Genomic DNA, 27,042 nt, shown 5'->3' on the forward strand with positions numbered 1-27,042 from the left:
TGGCTACTGGTGGATGACAACGGCTAACCCTTGTCCTCCCGAAGCAGATAGCAGAATTAGACAAGGTTAGAATGCTGCTCCGGCAGCCGGAATCAGCAAACCAGCCAGCCATCCAACGGGAGCTGCTGTTAGGTTGCCATCAACCAGCCGACTAGAAGCTAAATTAAGTGTGACTTACTTGAAAATGGTGTCAACATTAATTAGTATTTTAACTTTCTCCGCAAACACGTAGGATATCTGGCCCAAAAGGATCAGCATATTCTGGTCCTTGCTGTAGTAGTTCGACATGGTCCAAATGTGCCGCAGGATGATCGTTACGTTCGGAATAATGGATAGGATGAAGTTGAAGTCTTCGTCGTTTTTGATTTTCTGTTGAAAGGGAAAGAACATGGCTGATGATAATGACATAAAAAGTAATTTTCGAACATTTTTCGGATATCAGCCGAAGCAAAGTGTTGGGAAACGTTCGCTATCCATCCATGTGGCTAATGAACGTTCCCGGGTTTGTTGGGTCGGGTGTGGATAGCTGCTGACATGAGATGTTAATTTATCAGAAATTAAATTAGGATGGTAAACTTTCTCTTTCGATTATTCCGTTCAATGAGACTTCCGAATGACCAACTTTCGGGCGACTATCATCGCCATGGAAAAGTGTTACGTCGATGAAGACTTTTACGTCATACATCAGAATTGATCCCTCTTTTCCCAGAATAGCTAACCAATAACGCCATGGTAATCCTCTAGCAGTAATATTTTCCGTAATCTAAACTCTCTTCCTCCAATTCAGCAGATTTTGCAATCGCTTCAATTGAAACTAATGCGTTTGGCCATTCGGGGGAATTGAGAAGACTTTCAAAATCCTTTCCCTTCAATTTTGCCCCACAATGGCAGAACACCGAGAAAAGGGCTTTAGAAGTTGAATTGAAACTATCATCATTTGAACTATTTTTTCTGTTGTTTAGTTCGCTCTGTTAGCCCGGCTGGGTTTACTCTTTCCAGTGGGGAGATGCAGAAGTTGTGCAAAACTGCAATCGTTATCATGGCCATTGTTGCCAAACCAGAATGGGTATAGCTTTTCAACTCCCTCATCGGTAACAAACTCTCAGGCAAACCCATCTACTTTACGGTCAAACGAAATTGCGGCAAAATTTACGATGATGATTAGCAAATTTGCCCCGTTTGGTTTGGGAGCAGCATTTTGGCAAAGACTAAAGTTTTAGCAGCACACCCACACCGACACCGGTATAGCTTACCAATAGATACTTTTGCAGCATTGCTAGATGTTCTACGTTGTCCTTGGCCAGGCAGAGGGCTTCCTTGAGATCCTTGAAGTGACTCGGCCAGGCTTTCATTATTGGACTTTCGCTGTCTTTAAGGGAATCTGATGGAAATTGAAAGTAGAAAAAAACATGACATTATTACTAAGCACGTTACAGATAACACTAGGAAACAGCATTTTTGATGCCTATGTTTCCACAACTGTTTTTAGAAGATTTTGTTTTGGTCATATTGCGTGTGGAAATTTTCCAATTTATAGATTTGGAGTTAAGTCGATTTTTGATAACTGATGAACCAACAAACCTATATGAAAACAATAACCGATTTTGAATCCATTCAATCAAGGATTCACATTTTGCCTAGATATTATAAATTCAGAGATATATGATCGGGATTCGACCAGACCGAACTGAACGCCATAAACTTGATTTCGAAAATATCGAGTTAATGTTTACAGCTCTACCAATTCAAATCATTTCATTATATATCTCATTTGTTCATTTTACCATATCATTTAGACTCTTATAAAGCCATCGAGGCTGGTCGATTTATGATTACACAAGAAGCAGAAAACTGAATTTTAATAGCAATATGTGGGGGTTAAACGTCCCCTGAGGTTCCAAGCATTCCAAGCGAAATGCTCCAGATTTGTCCAGATTATTTCACTTCATTTGCAAAAACGAACAAAAATTCTAATTTAGTCATTAGAATTTTGAATTATTGTCAAATTTTGTAAAATTAAACATGAAAGATTTTTTGGAATGATGATTTTAAATTGGCGGATGTGGTTTGATTAAAAAAACAATTTATGAAGTATTCAAGTGTTCTTCTTGATGTTGATGGAATAAATTCAAAACATGCCTGGATATTAGCCGGAGTTTAAGAAAAATTAAAAAATATGCCCGGATTAACAAAAGTTTTATGATAGAATAGCCTGGGTTTGCATTTCAGACAAAAAAAATATTCATATTCCATTTTTCATATTAAAACCAATTTTAAGGTTTGGATTAAAAAATTTATCCTGAATTCTTGTGAAGAATTGAAACACAAAAAATGTTCATAATGTTTTTACGAAAAAATTATCAAAAAATATAATAATTGAAAACCATAAATTCAGAATTCAAAGAATATATTTTTGATAAAATTTTCGCATAATGTTTCTTAATTCATAGAAAATCTTATCTGCAATTTATATCCAAATTTTTATTTTAGTTCAAAATGCAAAATTCAGTCTAGGAATTAAAATTCAAAATTGAGATTGAAAATCAGCTCGAATTTTTGTTTAATATTCAAAATCAGCATATTAATGTAACAATTTCATTAAAAACACAAACCTGGTTCAAATCACAAATATTGAATAAGATATGGATCCATTTCCAGGTATTTGTTTTCTCCAAATATCTTTATTCCAATTTTTAAAACTTTGTGCACAGAATTTTGATTATGAAATATAAAATAATTAATGATAACTTTTTTGTTGATAAAAGAACTTGTATTCAATCGTAAGGAGAAGTTCAGCTGAAAGTATTTTTGTTTGGTTTGCTGTTTAAAATTATTTATATGCAGAATCTTCAGAACAAAATTAAAGATGAAGTTGAAATTTTGTCAAAATTGCCGTATTCTGCTAAAGTGCGAATAACAAACAAAAAAAAATCTTCTAGAATTTTTTTAAGTGCAAATTACTCGCAATCTTCGTGTAAGTTAATCATTGAATTAAAACCTTTAACTTCCAAATCTTTGCCAAAAAAGTGTACAAATTGATTAAATGATTTTTTATCCATTTTCAAAAATATTTAATGAACGAGAGCTGCTAGAAAAAAAAATTAGCATATTTGTAATACACGCCCCCACATTAGTCAGAATCAGTTCTTCAGTTTTCAGTTTTCATCTCGGAGAAATGTGAATTTTGTTGCTTTGTGTGATATATTGTTAAGCACACCCATAGAAGAGGTTGCAAAAATCCAATGCCTTATTTAGCAAATCTCTGAGCCGAAAATGCGTTCAAAAGTGCCAAAGATGATAAGATTGAAAAAGCTCTACTGGCATAAAGATTCAAGCTCACAAGGAAAATGATGCATTCAAGCAAAACAATAAAAACTTTGAAAAAAAAAAGACATACACCGTCTTAGCCGATTTAGGCTTTACAGACTGAATAAATGACGCGGACAACTTAAGATTAACATTTAACACCCAGTACCGAGATGGGAACAGCGATGGAAACGAAATGATTTCGATTCGATCAACGTTTAGTCGCAACGTCGCAAGATCTCGGTATGTTACAAACCAAGAGCGAACTCAATCCCGTCGGCAGCTGAATCGAGTTGGCATGATGATGGTTGAATACCTACATGCAACATTTTGGGAGTGATGTAGCTCCGAGAAGGATGCTACTCTCTATGCTCGGACTTGAATAAATTCCTACGTACCTACGCGTCGCTCGCGTAGAGTGAGTGAGTTGCACACGATTGGACCCGATCGCAAGTTGTAACACACCGTGATCGGGGAAACTCGAGACTTGTACACTTTGGGATTTACCTACATCTTGTTGCAACCACTCCCAAAGTTCGGCACTTGTTGGTTAGGTAGGATGGCTAGGATTTGTTTTGCTCTCGAGTTACCCAACCGCCCGGGTATGGATAGATACAAAAAAAACATACGCACGGGCGTTGTTCTATGAGAAATTTGTTTGGAACTTTTTAAATCTTCCCATGCCGTTTGCAAAGTTTCCGTTAACACTGATGTCGTTTTTTTATTTTATTCGTAGTTTGTAGTCGTTCCACTTGCTATAGAATGTTTTCAATATGTATAATGTTAGATTTATTGGGTACGTAATTTATTCTTGTTTCTCAACATTTAAAAACTGGTTCAATATGTTTTCGTAAATAAGCCGAAGCTGGCTTTGAAAAGAGTACCAAAAAAGAAACACATTAAAAAATGCAAACACACACAGGCTTATTGTATTAAACTGATTTTACAATAATTGTAATTGTTAAGAACAAATTTATACTAAGGTGCATAAATGGGCGAGGGTTCAACGGAAATTTTGACCGCTATTTCAGAAAATTTGGTTAAAAAAAATTCAGACAAAAAATCCATTCATTGCTTTGCTTCACTGTATCTCAATTTAATTTAATATTTTGTCTATTTTATTGGTTTACCAAGTTTGCCAATGTTGTGAATTTTTTAAATTTTTTCAATAGGTTATATTTCCTCTATTTTATCAATGCTGTCAATTTAGTCAGTTTGTTTACTTTTGTATTTTTTTTTCAATTGATTCCATTTTGCGAAATCGGCCAATATGTATTATCAAAGCAGTTTATTTTGTCAATTTTTTTTTTCAAATTTATTCAACTAATTAATTTGGTCATTCTGATGATTTCTTAATTTATGGTCATTTTTAAGTTCTAATATTTTTGTCATTTTTAAAATTGTTGTCAATTTTCACAATTGGGTCAATTTTGTAACTTTGTAAACTTTGAAAAAAATATCAATTTGTCTATTTTGTCTTTTGAAATACTTGAATTTTTTTCTTCAAATTTTGACGATTATGTTAATTTTGTCAATTATGGAAGTTTTGTCAGTTTTTATTTCATTCTACATTTTGAGCATTTTGTTGAATTTTTTAAATATGACCCATTTTAGCATGTGGTCACAACGTTTGCAACGTTCATATCACACATTAAAGAAAAACATACCTCTATGTTAAGAATTTAATTTGCTACAATATGAAATCAAAAGAATTTTTCTTGAACAAATAGTTATCCAAATTTTTGCAAAAGAAATCGTAACGTCACAACGCGTAACTTTTTCCACTTTTCAGTTTTTTAATAAAACCGCATTTTTCTGCTCTTCTCTCCGATCAAATTTTAATGAAAATTTCAGAAAAGTATCGATTCATTATAATCAACGAATCTCTGTAGTATCTCAAGGCCCCATTTCGATAAGGGTTATGGTAAAAAAAGATAGTGTGTTCGAAATTAGACGCTCATATACCTATCTAAAAGCTTAATAACTGTTTTATGATAACTCTAATCGAAATGCGTTCTTCAGATGAAATATTGTCATAATTAAAGCTTAAAACATTCAGGTTAAAAGACAAATCGGTTGATAAAGCTCAAATTTATTGGTGAAAAACTGTTTTTTTTTGTTCTTTCCGAACAAAATCCACGTAATTCTATACAAACTTTAGGTTTCCATAATATACTCTGGCCCTAATTTAGCATGGAACCCTGTGCTAGTGCCTTCATTTTATTGTTTTGTTATACCTTCAAAAGTCTCTCCGTGGGATTTAATGTGAATACGGGGCTCGATTTGGATTTTCTAGTAATATTCTTTGAGTTTGAAGTTTCAATAATGGACAGTAAAACAAAAAAAAAAAATATGAGAAATTTATTTTCCATCAAAGTCTTATGAATTTGTTCGAAGTAAAAAATTTATCTATAAAATTTACCATGTATAAAAATTTTTGAATTTGTTTGCATTTAATCCATGGATACTTAGTTATTTTGTTTGAACATAATGTCAGCAAGTAATAGAAGCTATTAGCGCGGTTTTTCATTCTAATATAGAAGATCATGATCTTTTTGCAAGATTTTTATTCAAGCCACAGATAACTATCTGCAGTCACAACGCTTTAAAATACATACCTTTATCACCGGTTCTAGAACGTGAAGTTGCTGTGGTTATTCTTAATCTAATATCATGTTTCAAAATGTCTTTTTACAATCATTTTGCAATTTTTTATATAAGGTACACCGGGGTAAGTGGGGACGGTTTTTCGTATAGTTCAGCTTTAAAAAATCATTAAAAAATTAGCAGTGGGTCAATTTTGATAAAATCGCGTTCAATGTGATGAAGAACATGTTGTTCACAAATGCTGAAGAGATGAGCTTGATAGTTACAAAGCGAAAAAAGTTTTCACGTAAATCGTTATGGACTGCTGGCGTCTTCACTTACCCCGCTTTATGGGGTAAGTGGGAACGGTAAATTTTCCTTTTGATTTCTAAGGAAATTTTCAACAAATTTGTGTTTTTTTTGGTTGAATACGTTACTTTATTGCTCGAACCGTCCGAAATTTTGAGAAAAGTTCATGGTAATATTAATATGGCATCTTTCAATGATTATTGTGTGTAACCCGATATTATCGAAAATATATACTTATTTTAGAAAAACCAAGTACTTTTACCAACTTTTCATGATCTGAATGCTTAATATAGCTAAATTGTATTGAATGAAGGACAGAAAATTGAAAAAATGTGTAAACATCAAGTATGTATAAAGCCGTCCACACTTACCCCAGGTAGGGTTTGGTGACAAAATTTTAGATTTTTGCAAATAAACCCTTTTTTCTCAATTTTTAACCGTCGTTCCTTTTCCTAACTGGTTGTTTCGAATGTAAGGATTGTGTCAATATAGAGTTTTTCGTCCAGAGTCAGCTAGTTTACGAGAAACTTGCGTTGAAAAAGATGCACATCAACTTCACATTGTAGTTGAAAATAGAAAATTTACAAAAAGTCACCGTAAACATTCGCAATTGTCGGAACCGTATCTCTTTTACAGTTATTGGATAGATTACAAGTAAATTTAACATTCTGCATTAAAAGTTTGAAAAAATAGTTCTCAGTATTGTTTTAATAGCCACCGTCCCCACTTACCCCGGTGTACCTTAGCTAGTTTTTTGACAAAGTTTTGTTTGAAATAAAGAGTAATTGTTGAAATCAGTTAATTTTCATACTAAAGTTCTTAAATTTCAACAACAAAAAACTCAATTCTAAAAAAAGGTAACTATTTTATAATGGGAAATGACCCAAGCAACCAAAAGTTCGGATAACATTCCTATATCAGGTTTAATCAGCTTAATCGAGTATGCTAATACAACTTCTTTTCAGCTCAATTTTTAAGTAGTTAAACGAACTTTAAAGTTGAAAAAAAGTTCGCATAAATCGCCAAACAACTTCTAACCAGCTTCAAAATCCACTTTATAAGCAGCATAAAAAATCGAAAAAATTACTCTTCCGCTCCTTCAATTGCCTTCTCAAGTCTGCTATTTTGATTCATATTAATCAACTATATTTGTTACTAACTCACATTACATTTAAAAAACATGTTCTTACCAAGCCTCGAATCCGAGCTCACCGCTTGAAAGTTGAGATCCATACTTGTTGCCCTATATGAACATCATGAGTAGGCAACGATTTTACTCGATGTGATGATTTTCTTTAAAACGACTTTCAGGTTCTTTATTTCTACATAATTCCCACTTTCAAGCTGTTAAAAAGTTCTTCCGGAACTTAATGTGTACTTCATATAGTTGTTTCCCAAGTAACGATGTGTTTATTTATGCAAACACGTGTTGAAGTTCGAAAAAAGTAGATTTTAGCCTTTAAATCTACTTAAAAGTTTCTATAATACGAAGTTGCTTTTGAACGCCCGTTGGAACTTAGCTTAGCTTAGCTTGATTGACTACTCACATCCACCTTTAATCATTGAATCCGAAATGCCTCATCATTAGATTTGAAAAGATTTTTTAATTCTTGTTTTATCCATGTTTCTGACTTTTTAAATTAATTGGATCTTACGAATATATCTTGATTAATATCATTTCTATTTATGCATTTCGAACACCATGATCGCAGGCGTGGCTCAGTAGAAATGATTCCACATCGCCAATGGTTGCTACTCCGTGATTGACCGAGGCCATCAGTTTTGTACAAAGGTCAAAAGAATGGTACTTGGGATTAGTAGTTCATTCTCATTGTACAAAACTGATGCTCTCTCTTTGATCATCAATAACGGCGCCGGCCACGTCCTAGTAGTCAATAGATAGTTGGGAAAAATTTAGAAAGGGATGAAAGATATAACTTTGCGCTTTAGGACCGAGGTTACCTCTGCATCCTAGCAAATAATTTTTCTGGGATGGGTTGAAAGGATATGAGCAGGAGACACTTTTGACAAGTGTAAAGATCTAAATAAACTGTTATTTCTGTGGATTCTAAAGGAATGTTAAATATTTATAATTCAAATGTATTGTGTTTCATGTTATTTTCAACAAAAACCAAAAAAAAAATTGTACTGAACATCTTTCCCTACTTGAAATTCCTTATTTATTATCATTATTCAACCAATCCTTTTTTTATTGGATTTGTTTTCAAACGATTTTTTATATTTTAAATTATTTTTTTACAAAACAAGAAAAAAATTGTTTAACCAATAATTACTTTTTTGATAAATCATAATGCATAGCATTGACCAATAAATAAATCTGATGTTTCTTATTTATGATAGATTTTTTCAAAGAAGTACAAAAAACCTTTACAGGCTAATATAATCATTACTTTGTTTTAACTTTATCAATCATGAAACAATCTTTTACTTTCCTTGTACCAATGTCTTATTGTTGTAGATTTAACAAAAGATAATATGCTAAAAATGGAATCATTTCGATTGCTGCGGTATCATTCATCTCGATTTTGTCAAAGGTAAAAATTTCATAATCATAATTTAATTTTAATCTCACAATTAAAACAAGTCTCTAATTCAACTAGGAACGCTTGAAATTGTGAATAATTTGATAAAATTAGCATTTTCAATCAATCTCGAGCTATTTTTTGCAATCTACGAAGCTTCCTAATACTACATTGTATTACTACATTGCACTCATCATAATTTGAGATCATTTTATGAGATAAAATTGAATCAGTTCACTATCCATCATACATTGTCGCTTAATAATTTTGAAAAAAAAAAACCTACTTGTCGAATTAGCGGGTGAGAAAAATATGGTTTCAGTTATTTGGTTATTTCAATAGCAATGCTCATAAATTTTTGAGAGAATACGTAGCCATTCCAGCAACACTCAAAGCTCAAAGGAAGGAACTTTCACCATACGGCTTTTCTTGGGTTAACATGTATACAAGATTTATGAAAAGGTTGGATCAGTCGGATGTGAAGTTTAACGAAGTGAAATATTTCAATACAGGTGCAAAATATTGATGGAGAAAATAATCTAAAATACATATTTTAAAAATTGAAACATCTATCAATCTCCTCGTACAACTGGAAATAAATTGAACAATAAATCCACTTAGCTTATGGGTACACATGAGGCGCTTCTTCCAAATTGAACGCCCGCCTAGCTGAAAAATAGGCCAGGATAGATCCGGGTGGCGTAGCACTGGCCCTTTCAAATCACGAACTTTGGATTCAAGTCTTTTCACATTTTTACAACTCTTCATCACTTCACGGGAGGTATCAATATAAAATGCACTTAATTTCCAATAAAATTTAATCAAACCAGTTAGTATTCAACTTGGAAAAAAACAAAATTTAAATTTCTGACCGTTGCTTTTGAACGCCCGTTGGAACTAATTAAAAACTTTCAAGTTTACAAAATAGTACAACAGAGACTTTTTACGAACTATTGAGCTGTACAAAAAGACTTGCAACCCTTTGATAGCTACTTGATTTTGAAAAAAATGAGATGTACGTAACAAGTAGATTGTTTTTCTTCATACAAACTTTAAAGTTCCCAAAAAGTAGAAACAGAAACCAAAACAGTACTTTAAAGCTTTTTTTGAGTATTGGCTGAACTTGATAAAGAATGAAGTTCCATGGACCTCGAAAAAGCATTTTGAACAGCAAAAAAGTTCCACAGAACTTTTGTACAGCTATATATGAACTTATTAGTTCGTTCCTTAAGTGATATTCGAACTTTTGGTTGCTTGGGGAAGCTCAAGAAATAGCCATTCTAATGCTGTACAAATTATTTTTAAATAATGAAAAATAAAAATAGGTTCTCAAGTTGAGAGGCGCTTGGAATGGGTCATATTTTGACCTGTTGCTATGGTCATAAAACAGAAACTGCCCCACCCACAATCGGAGGGATTTTTTTTTTCAACAGTACAGCAATATCACTCCATGTCGCTATCTTTCTAAATAATTGCGAACGAATCGATTCCAACTACTAACGAACGAACGACCAAGCAACATACAACAGAGCAGAATCATTCAAAAAATCATGATTATGAACACCATGATTCGATCCGATCGCAAGTTGTAACACACCGTGATCGGGGAGATTCGGGAGTTGTATCCTTCGAGATTCGTAGCTTGTCGTAACCACACGCAACAAGCCATATAGAAGATATGGGATAGCGTTGCGAGTGCACGCAACAGGATTTTTTCTGTTCTTGCATCTTCGAATCTCTGGTCACTCGTCGCTCTCTGAGATCTCTCCATGCAACATAAGCAGAACACACGGCGTCGTCTGCCAGCAGCAATTGGAACGAGTCCGAACGTTGGTCGTTCGCTGCTCAAAATCGTTAGAAGCGATTTTTTTCCATCGCTGGATGGGAATCGAACCCATGCCATCAGTGGACCAGCGATTACCGTCTTACCACGCTAACCACTCGACCACCGAGACGTACTTTCTGTGAGATTTTAAACCTATTGGATTGGATAGTCCGATATCTATCTTACCAGTGCACCATCTGAATCGGTTAGCAAACGAAAGTTTACTGTCATACTCCCTCTTCCACCATCAATTACCAACAAACATTTTCGTTGCAAAATGTCGTCGCCTGTAAGTTCACCATTCAGACTTTTCTAGACATTTTTTTCAAAATCTTCCAGACATTTCTGAAAAACAGTTGGCAACTGCTTTTTTTCATCATTACTTGTCTTTGATTGGAAAGGGGTAAAAATAGCAAGAAATGGGATGGGAATGGGAAACTAGAAACTGTTCTCTATTGCCGGCAGGTTTACATACACATGCACAGCTCATCTTGGCTGGTGGTTTGTGCCGTTCGGTTGGAAATAAAGAATGTTTTTTTTTTTCCTAATGCCGGTTTACATACACACACAACGTGCGGTACATCATCATTCGACTATATCCTTGCTGGCTGATTGTTTCCATCCTGCTTTGTCTTGTGATGGTATATGGGATATGTTTTATTTGGATACTTTCAGACATTTGCAATGCAGTTGCGCTGGGAGGAAAATGTCAGTACATATTTAGTACTTGTTGATGCCAGTCTGGCATAGAATCTTTGTCCGATAAATCCACTTTCAAGGACGTTCGTTATTGGAGCTAAGTCTGATTTGTGGGTGCGGACTTTATTCTTTCATTTAAAACCTACACAAGGGGATTTCGATAACTTCATTCCGCACGTTTACTGTCTGCAGATTATGGCGAAAAAGCGCCCAATAAGTCCGCTATTGTTTTTTGTTACAGATTTAATTTTGTCGCTAAATTTTGATTCAGCTAACAAATTAGAATGCTCTGCTAATTTTCAGCTCCGCTATGGAAGACTTCTAACTCTTATATAATTGGTTGAAACTCAAACGTGGTTACCGATTGAAGCACACTTTAAAATTGATCTAGTGGTACGATGTGAATAGAGACCTCTGAGGGCTAAAGTTCGATTCTCGGATGAGTGTTTTTTTTTCAATAAGGTGGGCACATCAAAATTATTCATGATCGATAAACTTTGCAAACTTCAACAAACATAAACGCTAAAGTGCTATCCTGCAGCTACAAAAAAAAACTGAACTTGACCAATTTTATACATAAATATCAGTAAAAATAAACATTATGGAAAGTTTTATTTTATTTTAAAATATTCTTTGAAACTGTCCCGTGATCTTCAAACAAAATATCTTTTCTCGACGGACCGCATTTGATCCCTTCATCTACAAAACCTATTTTCATCATTGCCAAGAGCCCTCGAAAAGACCAGTTCAAAATCGCAATTTCCGCGTGCCAGTCCACCATACTACGCGCTAAACTTCTAACCGCATTTGGAAGTACGCCTCGCCGAAAACGCATTCACACTTTTGCCGATTGCAAACGTCCTAAACCGGTAACCCGACTATCGACCTAGACCAGGTACGACCACTATCTGTTGGCACCCGTCCGTTCTATCTATTTGTTTATTATTTCTCCCCCGTTTAATCAGGTAGGCATACACCGGCATATCAACTAAACTGAGAACTGAGCGATCCGAAAGCGGTTCCGCCGCCTATTGAGTGCGTTCCCGTAATGGCTCCGGGGTCTAGTCGCTTACGGATGTTGGCTCGCGGTCGGCCGGGCTGTTGAAATTCGAGTGAAAACCCACTTCAACAATTTCACAGCTCATGGCAGATGCGGATGCTCTTCTAGAGGATTGCAAAATTTGAGAGAGGTTAGTTTTTGGAAAGGGGACAAAGATTTTTGCTTTTTTCAACGACATGATGAGAAGAGCAGCCGATTCAATTTTAAACACCGTTAATGAAGGTATAGAAAGTAATTTCACGTGTTTAAAAACAAACTTATGACTAGAATTTCACTTACCGAAAACTTCAATAACGAACGGTGATTTCAGTTGTTCGATGATGGAGTTGTATTCTAATTCCCGTCCCAGCCACAGTTCGTACTCAGCCATTGGAGTGTTTTCTGCCGGTTCCTGCAAAGTATAAGTGCGTGAAATCAAATATAATCTTATTTCAACCGAATCCAACTAACCCTTTCCATAGATTCTCGGAGAACTTTGCGAATATAGATAGACCATCCTTCAACGATTTCTTCTTTTTGCAATGGTGTTAGCTCCTCAACCGTCGTTTTATGTATATCAACTTTAATCTTTATCTTATCCTCGTCTATGGTTATGTTTTCCTGACCCGGAACATTATACTGGGTTGGCATTCCGAAATCATATTGCACATGGCCCATGGTCCACTCCAGTACGTCGACAAATTGGTTCAAATTTTGGGTCAAATTCTCTTTCATTGGCCCTGTCGGTGGAGGAACGTTCCTCAACTTTTCCTTCTCAGTTTCGATTTTTATATTTGCAGCTATGAGTAAGTTCTCCCACTTCTCCGATGGTGTCTCTTTCAGTGGTTCACTCTCCAGTGTAGTCTCTGAGGCTTTCGTTTGGGTGAGATTCGACTCACTACTGGGAGTTTCACTCAATGATTGACTCCCTAACTCAACGTTCGAATCAAGGTCTTTGCTTCGCCGAAAACCGCTGCTTCGACGACGCAATGCTTTCATTCGGAAGTCAGATGGTTTTGTGTAATCCACCAGCTGCACACTGGATCGACTTTCTATACGCACATTCTCTTCGTCAGCTTCAGTGTCCTTCTCTGGTTTCGGCCGTTCCACGTCCGGTTCTCGAAATTGATGCTGGACGCTGGGTTTGTAGATACGCTCCATCATTTCCTGCACGTGGTCAATGAGAGCTCCCTTCATGCACCCGAAGATGACATTCTGGGGCATCTCCGCGAAACAATCCTTGTAGTTTTCAAACGGAGCTGTTGAGAGGATAACAAATTTTAACGTATAACCTGCACGACGCTGACCTGATCGCATCAAGTATAGATAAGAAGCAATAGAAGAATTGAAATCAATGAAAAAAAAGTAAGAACAGAAGTAGAAAAGTGAGCGCTAATTCTCAAAGAAAAGAGAGCAATGTGTGTTAACACGTTCATCGCCACGGCACCCATATTCGGGTGACGGGTGTATTTCCTGGGGGGCCCCCGTCACATAAAAAAGCATGTGACGCTCTCTTACTTGAGTTTACCACTCAGCTTCGCCGCACGTTTCAAATATGGGAGTTCTCACCCTTTGCTTTCTCTCTCTGAAAATTTCATTGGGCCCGGCTAGTAAAACTACCAAAATGAGCGTGGCGACGAACGTGTTAAAAGGCTTTATGAAAGGCTGTGTTTCACCATCTTCATCGTGAAAAAGAGAAAACATGAGACCAGTCCACAAAGTTGAGATCAAAATAATAAAAAGATTTTCATCTTATTTGTAAACCCTCGACAACAATCCCACTACTTATGACTCACCCGTCATAATCTATTTCTACACACGGGTTAACATCGAAAAATACACTCACCGATAGGAGATCGCAACTTCCGCACAACATATGCATATTTCAGTGATGGATCTAGCTCATCTTCTGGTACAAAACCAAAACATACGTGAACGATTGGCGTTTTAACGTAGGTGGAAACAATTTTCTGTCGAAAAAAAAAATCAATTAAATATTGTTTAGAAAGTTAAACGGTTAATTTTCTACTTACGGTAACTTCAACCATCTCCGGTTCCACTTCCGGCTCGTCCGCATCTAATTGAACATCGTCGGGAAGGGTCAGCCGTTTTTAATTTGTTTTTATTTTCAACCGGCAAACGAGGGTGAGCAAAGAATTATAAAATTAGTACAACACCAGGGAAACTAGTTAAAAATGGAAGTCTAACGCAATAATTGCAGCTAACATAAAGACGAAGAGCAGAGAATGTGCAACAACTGTTACTTTTTTCTTCTAGTCTGATTTCTTTTTCATCGGAATTGACAATGTCCCGCCATCGAGTTTCTTCTATTGTTATGACAGTTTTAATCTCGTAGGCGGGATAGGGGAGAAACTTTAATGAGTCTTGTTAGAAAAAAATACGTGCTAATTACAAACTCTGTTTTCCGCGTTGGTTCTGTTCATTTAAATTTTTAAATTTTCTAAGTAGATGCTAGTTTTTTCAACATCATCAATTTATCAATTTCCTTTAAAATGTTAAAAGATTACTTACCTTTCTTTTTCTTCTTGCCTTTTTTGCCTTTTTCTGTAGAAAATAAGAAAAATAAGATCAGACTATTATCGGATCAAAACATGGAGAAACTCTAAAAAATAATCTTTCAAACCAAAGTGATTAAAATTTAATAAAAGAACTGAATAATTTGACGACAATCACCCACCGACAATGAAATTTACTTACCCGCGTCCTCCATACCATCGGCATGACCTTTTTGTGAAGGGGGGGAAGAGTAAAATTACAAAATAGAAATATATTAAAATAACAATAACGCTAGGCTTTGGCCGTTAATAAAATTTCTCCGTTTCTGGTGGCAGGCTCGAGGAATAACATTGAAATCGCGTCGTCGCCACCGCCGTTGCCAGCAAAAGTAGCTTTAGGTTTGGTGGGGGTAAATGAAAATGAAAAAATGCAAATTCCAAAACAGAACTAACAGTCGAATCCAGCCAACCATGGGGCGCGAGCTAGCATCCCGGTCTCCATGCTGCAAAATTTTCCAAAAGCGAATGATTTAAAATTCAAATTTAAATCACTCCAACAGAAGAGCCCCATGGATGCCCTCAGAACATGATACCTAAGGGAGGACCCTGGCAGTTGGAAGGGTGTTTGCATATTTTCCGGAATATTTTCGCTATAGGATTATGGCGTTTTGTTCCTAAAATTTTATAAGCGCCATTGTTCTGAGTGTCATATTTCTGGTTTTCTTGTAGTTTTGCTCATTCACACTTACTGCCTGTTAAGTTTTTTTTTCATTTTGAAAAGAATAGGTTGGCTAGTCCCGAGTCTGAGAATTATGTTAGTTTTTATTCTGGAAGGTTGCAAGTCGAGATTTATTTTTCTTGATTGGATTAAAATGTTATATAATGAAGATTTGCTTCACTTTCGCATGTAACTTTCGGCATTTTTGGTCTTTTCTTCCGGAAGCACTAGACAAAAAGTCTCTTCTAAAATGACTATCATCTTTTGATTTTTTTCTCATGTCCTCTCCTGTGTATCAACGTGTGTATGTTCTCATATGCCCGCGGCCAGGAGCTCTCGCAAAAAAAAAAAAAAACTGTAAATAAATCAAATTAACTTACCAGAACGTGCTGCCTCCGGGTTATCTACAAAACCACCGCCTCCTCCGCCAGCGCCCGTTTCCGGATCCGGTTTGGCATCCGCCGAGTCGTCCTCTTTTGCATCTCGAGATGCCGCTTTTTTGGCTCCGGCTGTGGCCGACGCTACTGCGACATTGTCGAGTTTGTTGTGTGTGTAGGCGTATGTGTGTGTGTTGGCATGTTTGTTTAATTTTTTGTTTTAAGATGAGAAAATAGTGTGTAAATTGTATTAGAGCTTGAGTATTTTGCGGTCGAGTCATGTCCGGAACTTTTTTATTCACTCAAGCAAGGCAATGAACTACTTCCATGCAGCTTGAGCTGGAAACACTTTATGAAGTGTGCTGTTATGCTTCCGACGTAATTAAATACATGAGCTAGCAAGCTGAAGTTAAGACAGTGCAGAAACTGCGGATATGTGAAACATGAACTTTCCTTCGTCAGAAAGATAAACTATGACAGAAATGTTCTTTGCTCATCTCCGAATTTTCATTGAGGAAATGTTATAAAACGGAAGCTTTTGGAAAAAATCAACGGCAATCAGAATATCATCAACGGAAGATAAATTAGGTGAAAAACGTTAAAGCTCGTCCCAATCCCATTAAACCTAAAGAAATAATTTACAATTTGATTTTTTCCTACCCAATTAAAACCTCTTGACAAATTTGGTTGTTTTGATTATTTAGTAGGCGCGCATTTTGGTAATTATTAATCTTCTCGATCATTTGGGCAATTTTGGTAATAATGGTTATTTTGCAAATTTTGGTTAATCATTGTCATTTGTGTCATTTGTGTCATTTGTGTCATTTGTGTCATTTTTGTCATTTATGTCATTTATGTCATTTTTGTTATTTTTATCATTTTTGTCATTTGTGTCATTTTTGTCATTTTTGTAATTTTTGTCATTTTTGTCATTTTTGTCATTTTTGTCATTTTTGTCATTTTTGTCATTTTTGTCATTTTTGTCATTTTTGTCATTTTTGACATTTTTGTCATTTTCGTCATTTTCGTCATTTTCGTCATTTTTGTCATTTTTGTCATTTTTGTCATTTTTGTCATTTTTGTCATTTTTGTCATTTTTGTCATTTTTGTCATTTTTGTCATTTTTGTCATTTTTGTCATTTTTGTCATTTTTGTCATTTTTGTCATTTTTGTCATTTTTGTCATTTTTGTCATTTTTGTCATTTTTGTCATTTTTGTCATTTTTGTCATTTTTGTCATTTTTGTCATTTTTGTCATTTTTGTCATTTTTGTCATTTTTGTCATTTTTGTCATTTTTGTCATTTTTGTCATTTTTGTCATTTTTGTCATTTTTGTCATTTTTGTCATTTTTGTCATTTTTGTCATTTTTGTCATTTTTGTCATTTTTGTCATTTTTGTCATTTTTGTCATTTTTGTCATTTTTGTCATTTTTGTCATTTTTGTCATTTTTGTCATTTTTGTCATTTTTGTCATTTTTGTCATTTTTGTCATTTTTGTCATTTTTGTCATTTTTGTCATTTTTGTCATTTTTGTCATTTTTGTCATTTTTGTCATTTTTGTCATTTTTGTCATTTTTGTCATTTTTGTCATTTTTGTCATTTTTGTCATTTTTGTCATTTTTGTCATTTTTGTCATTTTTGTCATTTTTGTCATTTTTGTCATTTTTGTCATTTTTGTCATTTTTGTCATTTTTGTCATTTTTGTCATTTTTGTCATTTTTGTCATTTTTGTCATTTTTGTCATTTTTGTCATTTTTGTCATTTTTGTCATTTTTGTCATTTTTGTCATTTTTGTCATTTTTGTCATTTTTGTCATTTTTGTCATTTTTGTCATTTTTGTCATTTTTGTCATTTTTGTCATTTTTGTCATTTTTGTCATTTTTGTCATTTTTGTCATTTTTGTCATTTTTGTCATTTTTGTCATTTTTGTCATTTTTGTCATTTTTGTCATTTTTGTCATTTTTGTCATTTTTGTCATTTTTGTCATTTTTGTCATTTTTGTCATTTTTGTCATTTTTGTCATTTTTGTCATTTTTGTCATTTTTGTCATTTTTGTCATTTTTGTCATTTTTGTCATTTTTGTCATTTTTGTCATTTTTGTCATTTTTGTCATTTTTGTCATTTTTGTCATTTTTGTCATTTTTGTCATTTTTGTCATTTTTGTCACTTTTGTCATTTTTGTCATCTTTGTCATTTTTGTCATTTTTGTCATTTTTGTCATTTTTGTCATTTTTGTCATTTTTGTCATTTTTGTAATTTTTGTAATTTTTGTAATTTTTGTCATTTTTGTAATTTTTGTAATTTTTGTAATTTTTGTAATTTTTGTAATTTTTGTAATTTTTGCAATTTTTGTAATTTTTGTAATTTTTGTAATTTTTGTAATTTTTGTAATTTTTGTCATTTTTGTCATTTTTGTCATTTTTGTCATTTTTGTCATTTTTGTCATTTTTGTCATTTTTGTCATTTTGGTCATTTTGGTCATTTTTGTCATTTTTGTCATTTTTGTCATTTTTGTCATTTTTGTCATTTTTGTCATTTTTGTCATTTTTTTCATTTTTGTCATTTTTGTCATTTTTGTCATTTTTGTCATTTTTGTCATTTTTGTCATTTTTGTCATTTTTGTCATTTTTGTCATTTTTGTCATTTTTGTCATTTTTGTCATTTTTGTCATTTTTGTCATTTTTGTCATTTTTGTCATTTTTGTCATTTTTGTCATTTTTGTCACTTTTGTCATTTTTGTCATTTTTGGCATTTTTGTCATTTTTGTCATTTTTGTCATTTTTGTCTTTTCTGTCATTTTTGTCATTTTTGTCATTTTTGTCATTTTTGTCATTTTTGTCATTTTTGTCATTTTTGTCATTTTTGTCATTTTTGTCATTTTTGTCATTTTTGTCATTTTTGTCATTTTTGTCATTTTTGTCATTTTTGTCATTTTTGTCATTTTTGTCATTTTTGTCATTTTTGTCATTTTTGTCATTTTGGTCATTTTTGTCATTTTTGTCATTTTTGTCATTTTTGTCATTTTTGTCATTTTTGTCATTTTTGTCATTTTTGTCATTTTTGTCATTTTTGTCATTTTTGTCATTTTTGTCATTTTTGTCATTTTTGTCATTTTTGTCATTTTTGTCATTTTTGTCATTTTTGTCATTTTTGTCATTTTTGTCATTTTTGTCATTTTTGTCATTTTTGTCATTTTTGTCATTTTTGTCATTTTTGTCATTTTTGTCATTTTTGTCATTTTTGTCATTTTTGTCATTTTTGTCATTTTTGTCATTTTTGTCATTTTTGTCATTTTTGTCATTTTTGTCATTTTTGTCATTTTTGTCATTTTTGTCATTTTTGTCATTTTTGTCATTTTTGCCAATTTTGACATTTTTGTCATTTTCGTCGTTTTCGTCATTTTTGCCAATTTTGTCATTTTTGTCATTTTCGTCGTTTTCGTCATTTTTGTCATTTTTGTTATTTTTTCTCATCATTCATTTAAATCTGCTTTTGATGAGTTTCAAAGTTCGCAGTGAGTGAGGTTAATAATTTGAACAAGTTTTTAATATAAATTTCAAATTTCAAATTTTGAAATTTTAAGTTTTAATCGGACAGGGTAAGTTTGTTAAAAAAACAATTTTCGAACGTTTGTAACATTTTCCTGAAAATTTGTGGGCGCACTTTGAAGCTACTTACTTTTTCCTTTCTTTCCTTTCTTCTCTTTTTGGGGTTCTGCTTCGACTGGCGGTGCGACTAGAAATCATATTAATAGTTGAAATAAAATTTTCATTCAAGTTTTATGAATTTCTATACCTGGTTCCAGCACTTTGACCGTTTTCTCCACCAGTCGATCGTAAAAGGTTCGCCATGCGAAGAACAGCCGCTTGTGGTCGTCCCGGTTGTCGGTGATTTCTTCCTCGAAAAACTGTATCAGCGAATCGTGATGATCGCTTAGCACCGATTCGATGTATCGAGGCTCCTGAACTCCCAATGCCTGGCACAGGTAGTTCCGGAACCACTGAACCCGGAAGTCCATCGGGTTGGTTTTTCTGTTAAAATTTACCTTTAAATTTCACTGTCGAACTTTTTATCAACCAGAAATATCGGCAAAATTGAAGCGAATGCTTTTGCAAAGTAAACAAACGCAACACCAAGCCCGGTGGCCAAGGATACGGTGGTCGGTTTCTTAGGATACCAGACTTCATTCATGCGATGACCTGTGGCAATGAAATTTATACAGGTTGGTCCTGAGGGAGGAAGGGGGAATGTTTTCCCGAGTCGGGCTGCTTCGATGTTGAATGCATAGGTAATGTTTACTTCAACTGTTGAACGCGTGGCAACCGGAAGGTCGTTTGGGTCGGATGTTTTGGATGAAAAACACGTGTCTACGAGTGAGTTATCGTTATGGCCACCAGAGGCGCTGTATTCTTTAATTTCTTTTTTTTCATTCAAACGTGATGTACCAGATTGTGTCTTGACTTTAATATAGTATAGGTCTTTTACAGCTATGACTATTCCATAAATAATCCCGATCAAAGAAACGAGATTAAAATTAAATGAAAATCAAACAATAATGGTGGCAATCCAATATTTACGATGTAATTGAAAGCACTCGAGGAGACATACACTCATTGCCTAACTTCAGGCTTAAGGAGTACAGCAGCAGCGAATGTTTTATTTCTAATGAAATTCAGTCGAAACACGAAAATTAAACATTGATTTTACTGAGCAAATAATTTCTCCCCCACGTGTATCTTTTGAGCCCATTTCTTGGTCCCACCGAAAAATATGTGGCACTTTTGTTCGATCACATTCCGACAGCAGTGCCAAAATAGTATAAAATGGAATCGTATTCTGTTTGATTTGCTTCCCGTTCTTTTTTCCCCCGAAATCGGTCTTTGGCTTCTTTTCGCCGGCTAATGGAATATATTTTAAAGGCATGAAAAACGGGAAAGTTCCAGGAAAAGTCGTCGCTCAAAGGGCTGCTGCCGTTGGTTCGTCGTAGTCTTCCCACTCTGCGCTGCTAGTGAACTAATCTTATTTCGATTTCTCTCTGCCAGCTGATGCTGTTTCCTGACGGCACGTTCGTCCCTCGCTGCTGACTGCCAAACCCAACCTCCGGAAATATCCACCAAACCATGCCACCATGCGAGCGCTTCCGCATTTTCAAACACGCCAAAACGAATTTTCCTCAGCCAACCATTGTTTCCGGTGCTGCTGATGCCGCGGAAGGTTGTGGGGCGCTTGATGACGATTCCCCGGATCCGATGGTTTTACGTTGCTGAGCTGTTGGCGATACAGTGCATTTTTCGAATTCACTAGTGCATTTTGCACTAATGCACTGAAAAAAATGGGCTTGATTTTTTTAATGTTTTGAAATGCTAGTAGTTTTCCTTCAAAACTAATTCAGTTAGCGTAATTTCCCTTGAAGTTGTCAGTCTCAAAATCTATTCAAGAGCAACAAAATGGGATTCTTATTTTCGTGGACAAATTTTGAGCCACAGTCAGGTACGAGTTAGTTGAGATCATCAAAGTCAAAGTTCATTGTTTATGGTGTGTAATTACTGTGCTCCGTTTTTACTGTTTTTTTTACCGTGAACTCTTTGGTTTTAACCGTTCCGTCCGTGTCCTGTGTTACATTCTCGTGCTGGTAGTGCCGCGCATAGTGGAATATTCACTGATCTGCCCTCTCCGTGCCGTGAATCCGTCGCCGAAAGTTCGGTTTCTACACGCCGCTTCGTTGTTTATTTTGTTTTGCTTTGCATTGAACTTAAGTAGTTAAGTTGCTGTAATTAAAAAAATTTTTTTGCACACCCCAGTACAAGCCGATTGCAATGTTTAATAAGATTGTATCTTGAATTGCAAGTATAAATAAATAAATAAATAAATAAATAAATAAATAAATAAATAAAATCGGACTGTTCGATTCTAGTCAAAAGATAAGGTACCGTGAATTGGATATCATTTTCGTTTTGTTACGTCCATGTCATCAAACGAAATGGCCTGTGATAAGTGCGCTAAGCCAACAAGCAACACGGATAGCATCATTTGCCAAGGCCTATGCAGTTTAGCTTTCCACTTGAAATGCGCTGGGTTGCTTTCATCGCACCTAAAATCTAAGGCCGACAACAGAAATTTGCTATGGGTTTGCGACGAGTGTTGCGAACTACTGAAGCACTCTTTCTTTCGTCGCTCTTTGGCTTGCTACGAGTTACTGATAGCAGACCTTCGAAAAAGTCAAGCTTCCTTGGTATTGGAGCTGAAATTGGAATTAGCCGCGACGAATTCAAAGCTGGATAAATGTTTGAAATCGCAGACCAACAACAACCCTGCCCCCCGTATCACTTCCCCTTGGCCCAGCGTTCCAACTCCAACGAATAAGAGACGACGAGTCGAGAATCTGACTCTGGCACCTTGTGTGGGTACAAAAAAGGCCACCGTGAAAACTATTGCAACGGTCGCTCCTCCCGAAAAAAAATTCTGGGTTTATCTGGCGAGACTACAAAACAATGTCAGAGCTAAAGACATCGAAGAGCTTGCCATGGAATGTCTTCAATGCGATTCTGCCGAGGTTCATCTCCTGGTTCGCAAGGATGTTAACGTCTCGACGCTTAGGTCCATTTCATTCAAAGTTGGTGTGGATCCTAAGCTCAAGGACGCGGCACTTTCCCCGAGGACTTGGCCAGCAGGGGTTCTATTCCGGGAATTTGAGGATATGGGAACAAAAAACTCGATAACACCAGCTGTCACGCTGCCACCCAGATCGTCGATGAGGTCAACTCCAGGTGGTTCGACAACTCCAGTCACACCGCTTCATTGACCGCCACAACCGTAGATTCAACGTTCTCTGACAGCGGGCCTTCGATGGCCTCGACATCAAATGCTTCTAGTTTCATCATAAAATCTCCGTGTTTCTCGTCCGAACTGAACCCGCCAGCGTCTCCCAGGGTTTCTTCTCCGGAGCGCAACAAAGCCAGCACTACGGAGACCTCCGAGCCCGTCGATATCTTCAGTCGTTCCGGCCCTGAGTTCGATTGTTGTGACGACATCCTCCAGTTTGATCTTATTGCTGCCGCATTACGGGTTCCATCACCGGGACGCAACAAATCTGGCACTTTGGGGACCTCGGAGCCCTTCGTCTCAGTCGCGCCGTTTCCAGCCAGCGTCTTCAGTCGTCCCGGCCCTGAGTTCGTCTGTGGTGATGAGGCTCCCCAGATTGCCCTTACAGGCAAGTATTCGTCAATCTTGAGAGCGCTTCCTGCGCCTGATGTTTTCCTGCCTTTCGACAGATTCATCGATTTTTTACCACACCTTGGAGGTTCTGGTACTGGTACTGGTACTGAGTTTTCATCACCGGGACGCAACGTATCGGGCCTCACGGAGACCCCTGTGCCCTTCGACTCAGTCGAGCTGATTCCTGCCAGCGTCACCAGTCGTCCCGGCCCTGAGTTCGTCTGTGGCGTAGGGGTTCTCCAGCCTGCTTTACCAGGCAAGTACGCTGCTCCTGACTGCCTTCCTCCGTGTGATGGTATTCTCCATTTCAGTGACAACGGCTCCAGATCGGCATCAGAACCGCTTGATTTCATCAACATCTACTATCAGAATGTCGGTGGTATCAATTCCTGCGTGACTGATTATCTGCTTGCTACTTCATGTTCCTGCTACGATATTATCACCTTTACCGAAACATGGTTGAACGATCACACTCTCTCCAACCAGATCTTCGGATCCGATTATTCAGTGTTCCGCTGCGATCGAAGCTCCCGTAACAGCAGAAAGGCCACAGGTGGTGGGGTGTTACTCGCCGTAAGGTCCAAATTCAGAGCCATGCCAATCGATGATGAATCTTGGCATAATCTTGAGATGGTGTGGTCCCGCATCGAACTCGGCGACCGGAAGCTTTACGTTGGCGTACTATATTTGCCTCCTGATCGCTCGAGAGACGTGACCTTAGCTGAATCATTCTCTAGTTGCATTTCTAAAATAAGCTCTTTCTGCGCTCCAGAAGATGACATAATCGTCTTAGGCGATTTTAACATGCCAGGTATAAAGTGGTGTTCCAGCCAAGCTAGCTTCCTGTATCCCGATCCTGAACGCTCCACTTTTTCGGCTTCCTCGAACATTATTCTAGACTCTTTGAGTACAGCAACCTTACGTCAGATCAACAGTGTTGTAAACGAGAAAGGCCGGATGCTTGATCTTTGCTTTGCCAATGACGGATTCCGTTTACCAACTATCGAATCAGCACCGGCACCGCTAGTTAAAGTAGGCCCACATCACCCGGCTTTACTGGTTACAATTAATATCTCTAGATTGTGTAACCCCGCTGATAAACTCACACCCTTCTACTTGGACTATAAAAACGCCGATTTCGATATCATTTCTCGCGTACTGGCCACTATAGACTGGGAATCCGAACTCGAACTAGCTAACCCTAATGCTGCAGCCGAAACTTTGTCGCACATCCTCAACTACTTAATCGACCGTCATGTACCGAAACGCACCGCCAATGCTAATCCTCGGACTCAATGGGCTACAGCAGCTTTACGACAACTGAAAGCAACAAAAAAGCGTGCCCTTCGAAATTTCAACAAGCACAAATCGCCGCATACCAAGGAAGAATATCGCAAACTCAACTCCGCCTATAAAAAAGCCTGCCAACGTAGCTATCAAAACCATCTTCGTCGAATTCAGCAAAATCTCAAGACTAGCCCAAAATCCTTCTGGAATCACGTTAAAAATCAGCGGAATGAACCTGGAACACCGTCCTGCATGTTCTTAGATGGCATCATGGCGAACTCTGACTCCGGAATCTGCGATCTCTTTGCCAATAAATTCTCGAGCATCTTTGATACATCTTCAATAACCGACGACCAACTGAATCGCGCCATCAGGAGTGTTTCACCACTGGGCTTTTCTTCAAACGGTATAACAGTCGAGGACACAATCATCTCTAAAGCAGCCACTAAGCTCAAAAACTCCTTCTCTACGGGCCCGGATGGGATACCAGCTACCTTCCTGAAGCGTTTTATGCCTTCTTTGCTGACTCCTATCAGGCTTATCTTCCAAGCTTCGCTCGACCAGGCCACCTTCCCCTCACTGTGGAAAGAAGCTTACATGTTCCCGGTTCATAAAACGGGAGATAGGAAAGATGTTAATAATTACCGAGGAATTTCAGCTCTGTGTGCTATTGCCAAACTTTTCGAATTGGTGGTTTTAGATCCCATTTTCATGTTCTGCAAGCACAACCTCTCCAACGACCAGCATGGATTTATGCCTCAACGCTCAACTACAACTAACTTACTAACCTTTACCTCGTATGTGCATGAAAGTTTTGCAAAGAAATCCCAAACTGATGCCATCTATACCGATCTGTCTGCCGCATTCGACAAGGTGAACCACGATATTGCCATCGGAAAGCTCGCGCGTTTAGGATTTTGTGGATCTCTCATTGGCTGGTTCCGCAGTTACCTTACGGGACGTAAATTGGCAGTTCGTACGGGTAACTGTTTTTCCAGGCAGTTCTCAGCTTCATCAGGCGTGCCTCAGGGAAGTCACTTAGGGCCGTTAGTATTCCTAATTTACTTCAATGACGTGCTGCAACTCCTCGATGGACCAAAATTGGCGTATGCCGACGACTTGAAACTGTACTACTCTATCAATGGCTCCGAGGATGTGAACTTCCTGCAGAACCAGTTTAACCTCTTTGCCTCCTGGTGTGATGCCAATCGCCTACCTTTAAACCGTGATAAATGTGTAGTAATATCATTTTCCCGCAAACGACGCCCGCTCTCAGCCGTTTATTTCCTAGGAAACGATGCAATCTCTCGAGCTCAACACGTGAAAGATCTTGGTGTGATCCTCGACGCGCGGCTGGATTTTAAGAATCACACCAACTATATCGTTGACAAAGTCTCCAGAAGCCTGGGTCTTCTTTTCCGCATGACGAAGGAATTTAAGGACATCTACTGCCTGAAGAGTCTTTACTGCAGTCTGGTTCGATCGATCCTCGAATATGCTTCTGCGGTTTGGTGCCCATATTATCAAAACGGCTCTGATCGCATCGAAGCCATCCAACGACGTTTTTTGAGGTATGCCCTTCGACACTTAAACTGGCAAGACCCTTTTCGACTTCCCAGCTACGAAAGCCGCTGCCGCCTGATCGACATCGACACGCTGCAAGCCCGCTGGACCGCCACTCGTGCTTCTTTCGTCGCTGATCTGCTTTCATCAAGAATCGACTCTCCTGCACTTTTGGAAGTTCTTCCACTTAGCGTCCGACCTCGTGGTTTGAGGAATCGGGATCTTCAGCTCTTCGTTCCTGTTAGACTAAACAATTACGGGGCCAACTCTGCAATAATTGGCGTCATCAAGACTTTTAACCGCTTCTCAGAACATTTTGATTTTGACGTTTCGAAGGTTTTATTCCGAAGAAAAATTCTTAGTGTTCTAAGTTCAGTGTAGATTTGTATTTGTTGTTAGTTTTTAATTTTAAAATATCATTTGGATCAATATATGATCTGTTGATTTAATAATAAATAAATAAATAAATAAATATCCAGTTTTTTCATAAGAATTAGGCAAACACTTTAATCAACATTTTTTTTTTTCAACAAATGTTTCATACTTCCATTATAAATTTGGTATTTTTGTTCGATTAGTTCTCGAGTATGTACTGCATAACAGGGAGACTCCCTCCCCCTTTCTAATCCCCCCAGTGGAAGGACAAATGGGTATCAAACTTGACTCGTAACCTCATACCTTCCTATGTGAAATTTAGATTCACTTGCATGATTAGTTATCGAATAATGCATTAAATTGTATGGAAGACCCGCTCACCTCTTTGCTTCTCCACAATCGAAAAAGGTGAAGTCCCAAAAAATATTTCTCGTACCCAAATACCCACCTATATCAAATTCGGTTCGAATTGCTTGATTAGTTCTCGAATTTTGCCAAAAATTGTATGGGAGGCCCCCCGTTCTCTACTTCCACAATGGAAAGAAAGAGGAGTCTCAAACCATCTATAAAATATTCTTCCTACCCATATATTCTAGCATGCCAAATTAAGTTCTATTTGCTTGATTAGTTCTCGAATTGTGCGAAAAATTGTATGGAATCCCCCCTTCCCACTTCCTATTTTCCC

The 27,042-nt window shown here is 36.8% G+C and overlaps 2 protein-coding genes across 2 annotated transcripts in view; one reads left to right on the forward strand and one right to left on the reverse strand.

Annotated features, from left to right (window-relative positions):
- LOC129738372 (dynein axonemal heavy chain 10-like) overlaps nucleotides 1–155 on the forward strand; it is a 30,720-nt gene extending 30,565 nt beyond the window's left edge. Inside the window, exon 28 of the mRNA XM_055729554.1 lies at nucleotides 48–155. Coding sequence (XP_055585529.1) covers nucleotides 48–155 — 108 coding nt within the window. The remainder of the gene's footprint in view (nucleotides 1–47) is intronic.
- Nucleotides 156–174: 19 nt separating this feature from the next.
- On the reverse strand, nucleotides 175–20,105 carry LOC129738373 (uncharacterized). The gene is made up of 11 exons (XM_055729555.1): nucleotides 19,713–20,105; nucleotides 19,596–19,652; nucleotides 15,922–16,065; nucleotides 15,026–15,052; nucleotides 14,840–14,872; nucleotides 14,341–14,384; nucleotides 14,154–14,277; nucleotides 12,779–13,566; nucleotides 12,608–12,719; nucleotides 1,254–1,381; nucleotides 175–369 (listed from the first exon to the last, which is right to left on the reverse strand). The coding sequence occupies exons 1-11, from the start codon at nucleotides 19,933–19,935 to the stop codon at nucleotides 175–177; spliced, it is 1,875 nt and encodes a 624-aa protein (XP_055585530.1). The 5' UTR covers nucleotides 19,936–20,105.
- Nucleotides 20,106–27,042: the final 6,937 nt, after the last annotated feature.

This window comes from Uranotaenia lowii, chromosome 1 (genome assembly GCF_029784155.1).
Source record: "Uranotaenia lowii strain MFRU-FL chromosome 1, ASM2978415v1, whole genome shotgun sequence".
In the NCBI taxonomy this organism is placed as follows: Eukaryota; Metazoa; Arthropoda; class Insecta; order Diptera; family Culicidae; genus Uranotaenia; species Uranotaenia lowii.

Coding starts and splice junctions, on each gene's coding strand:
- LOC129738373 (XM_055729555.1), bottom strand. CDS start 19,935: ATGGACTTCCGGGTTCAGTGGTTCCGGAACTACCTGTGCCAGGCATTG. Junction 12,720..12,778: donor TCCGAGAATCTATGGAAAGG/GTTAGTTGGATT, acceptor TATACTTTGCAG/GAACCGGCAGAAAACACTCC. Junction 1,382..12,607: donor GTTCGTTATTGAAGTTTTCG/GTAAGTGAAATT, acceptor AATTTCCATCAG/ATTCCCTTAAAGACAGCGAA.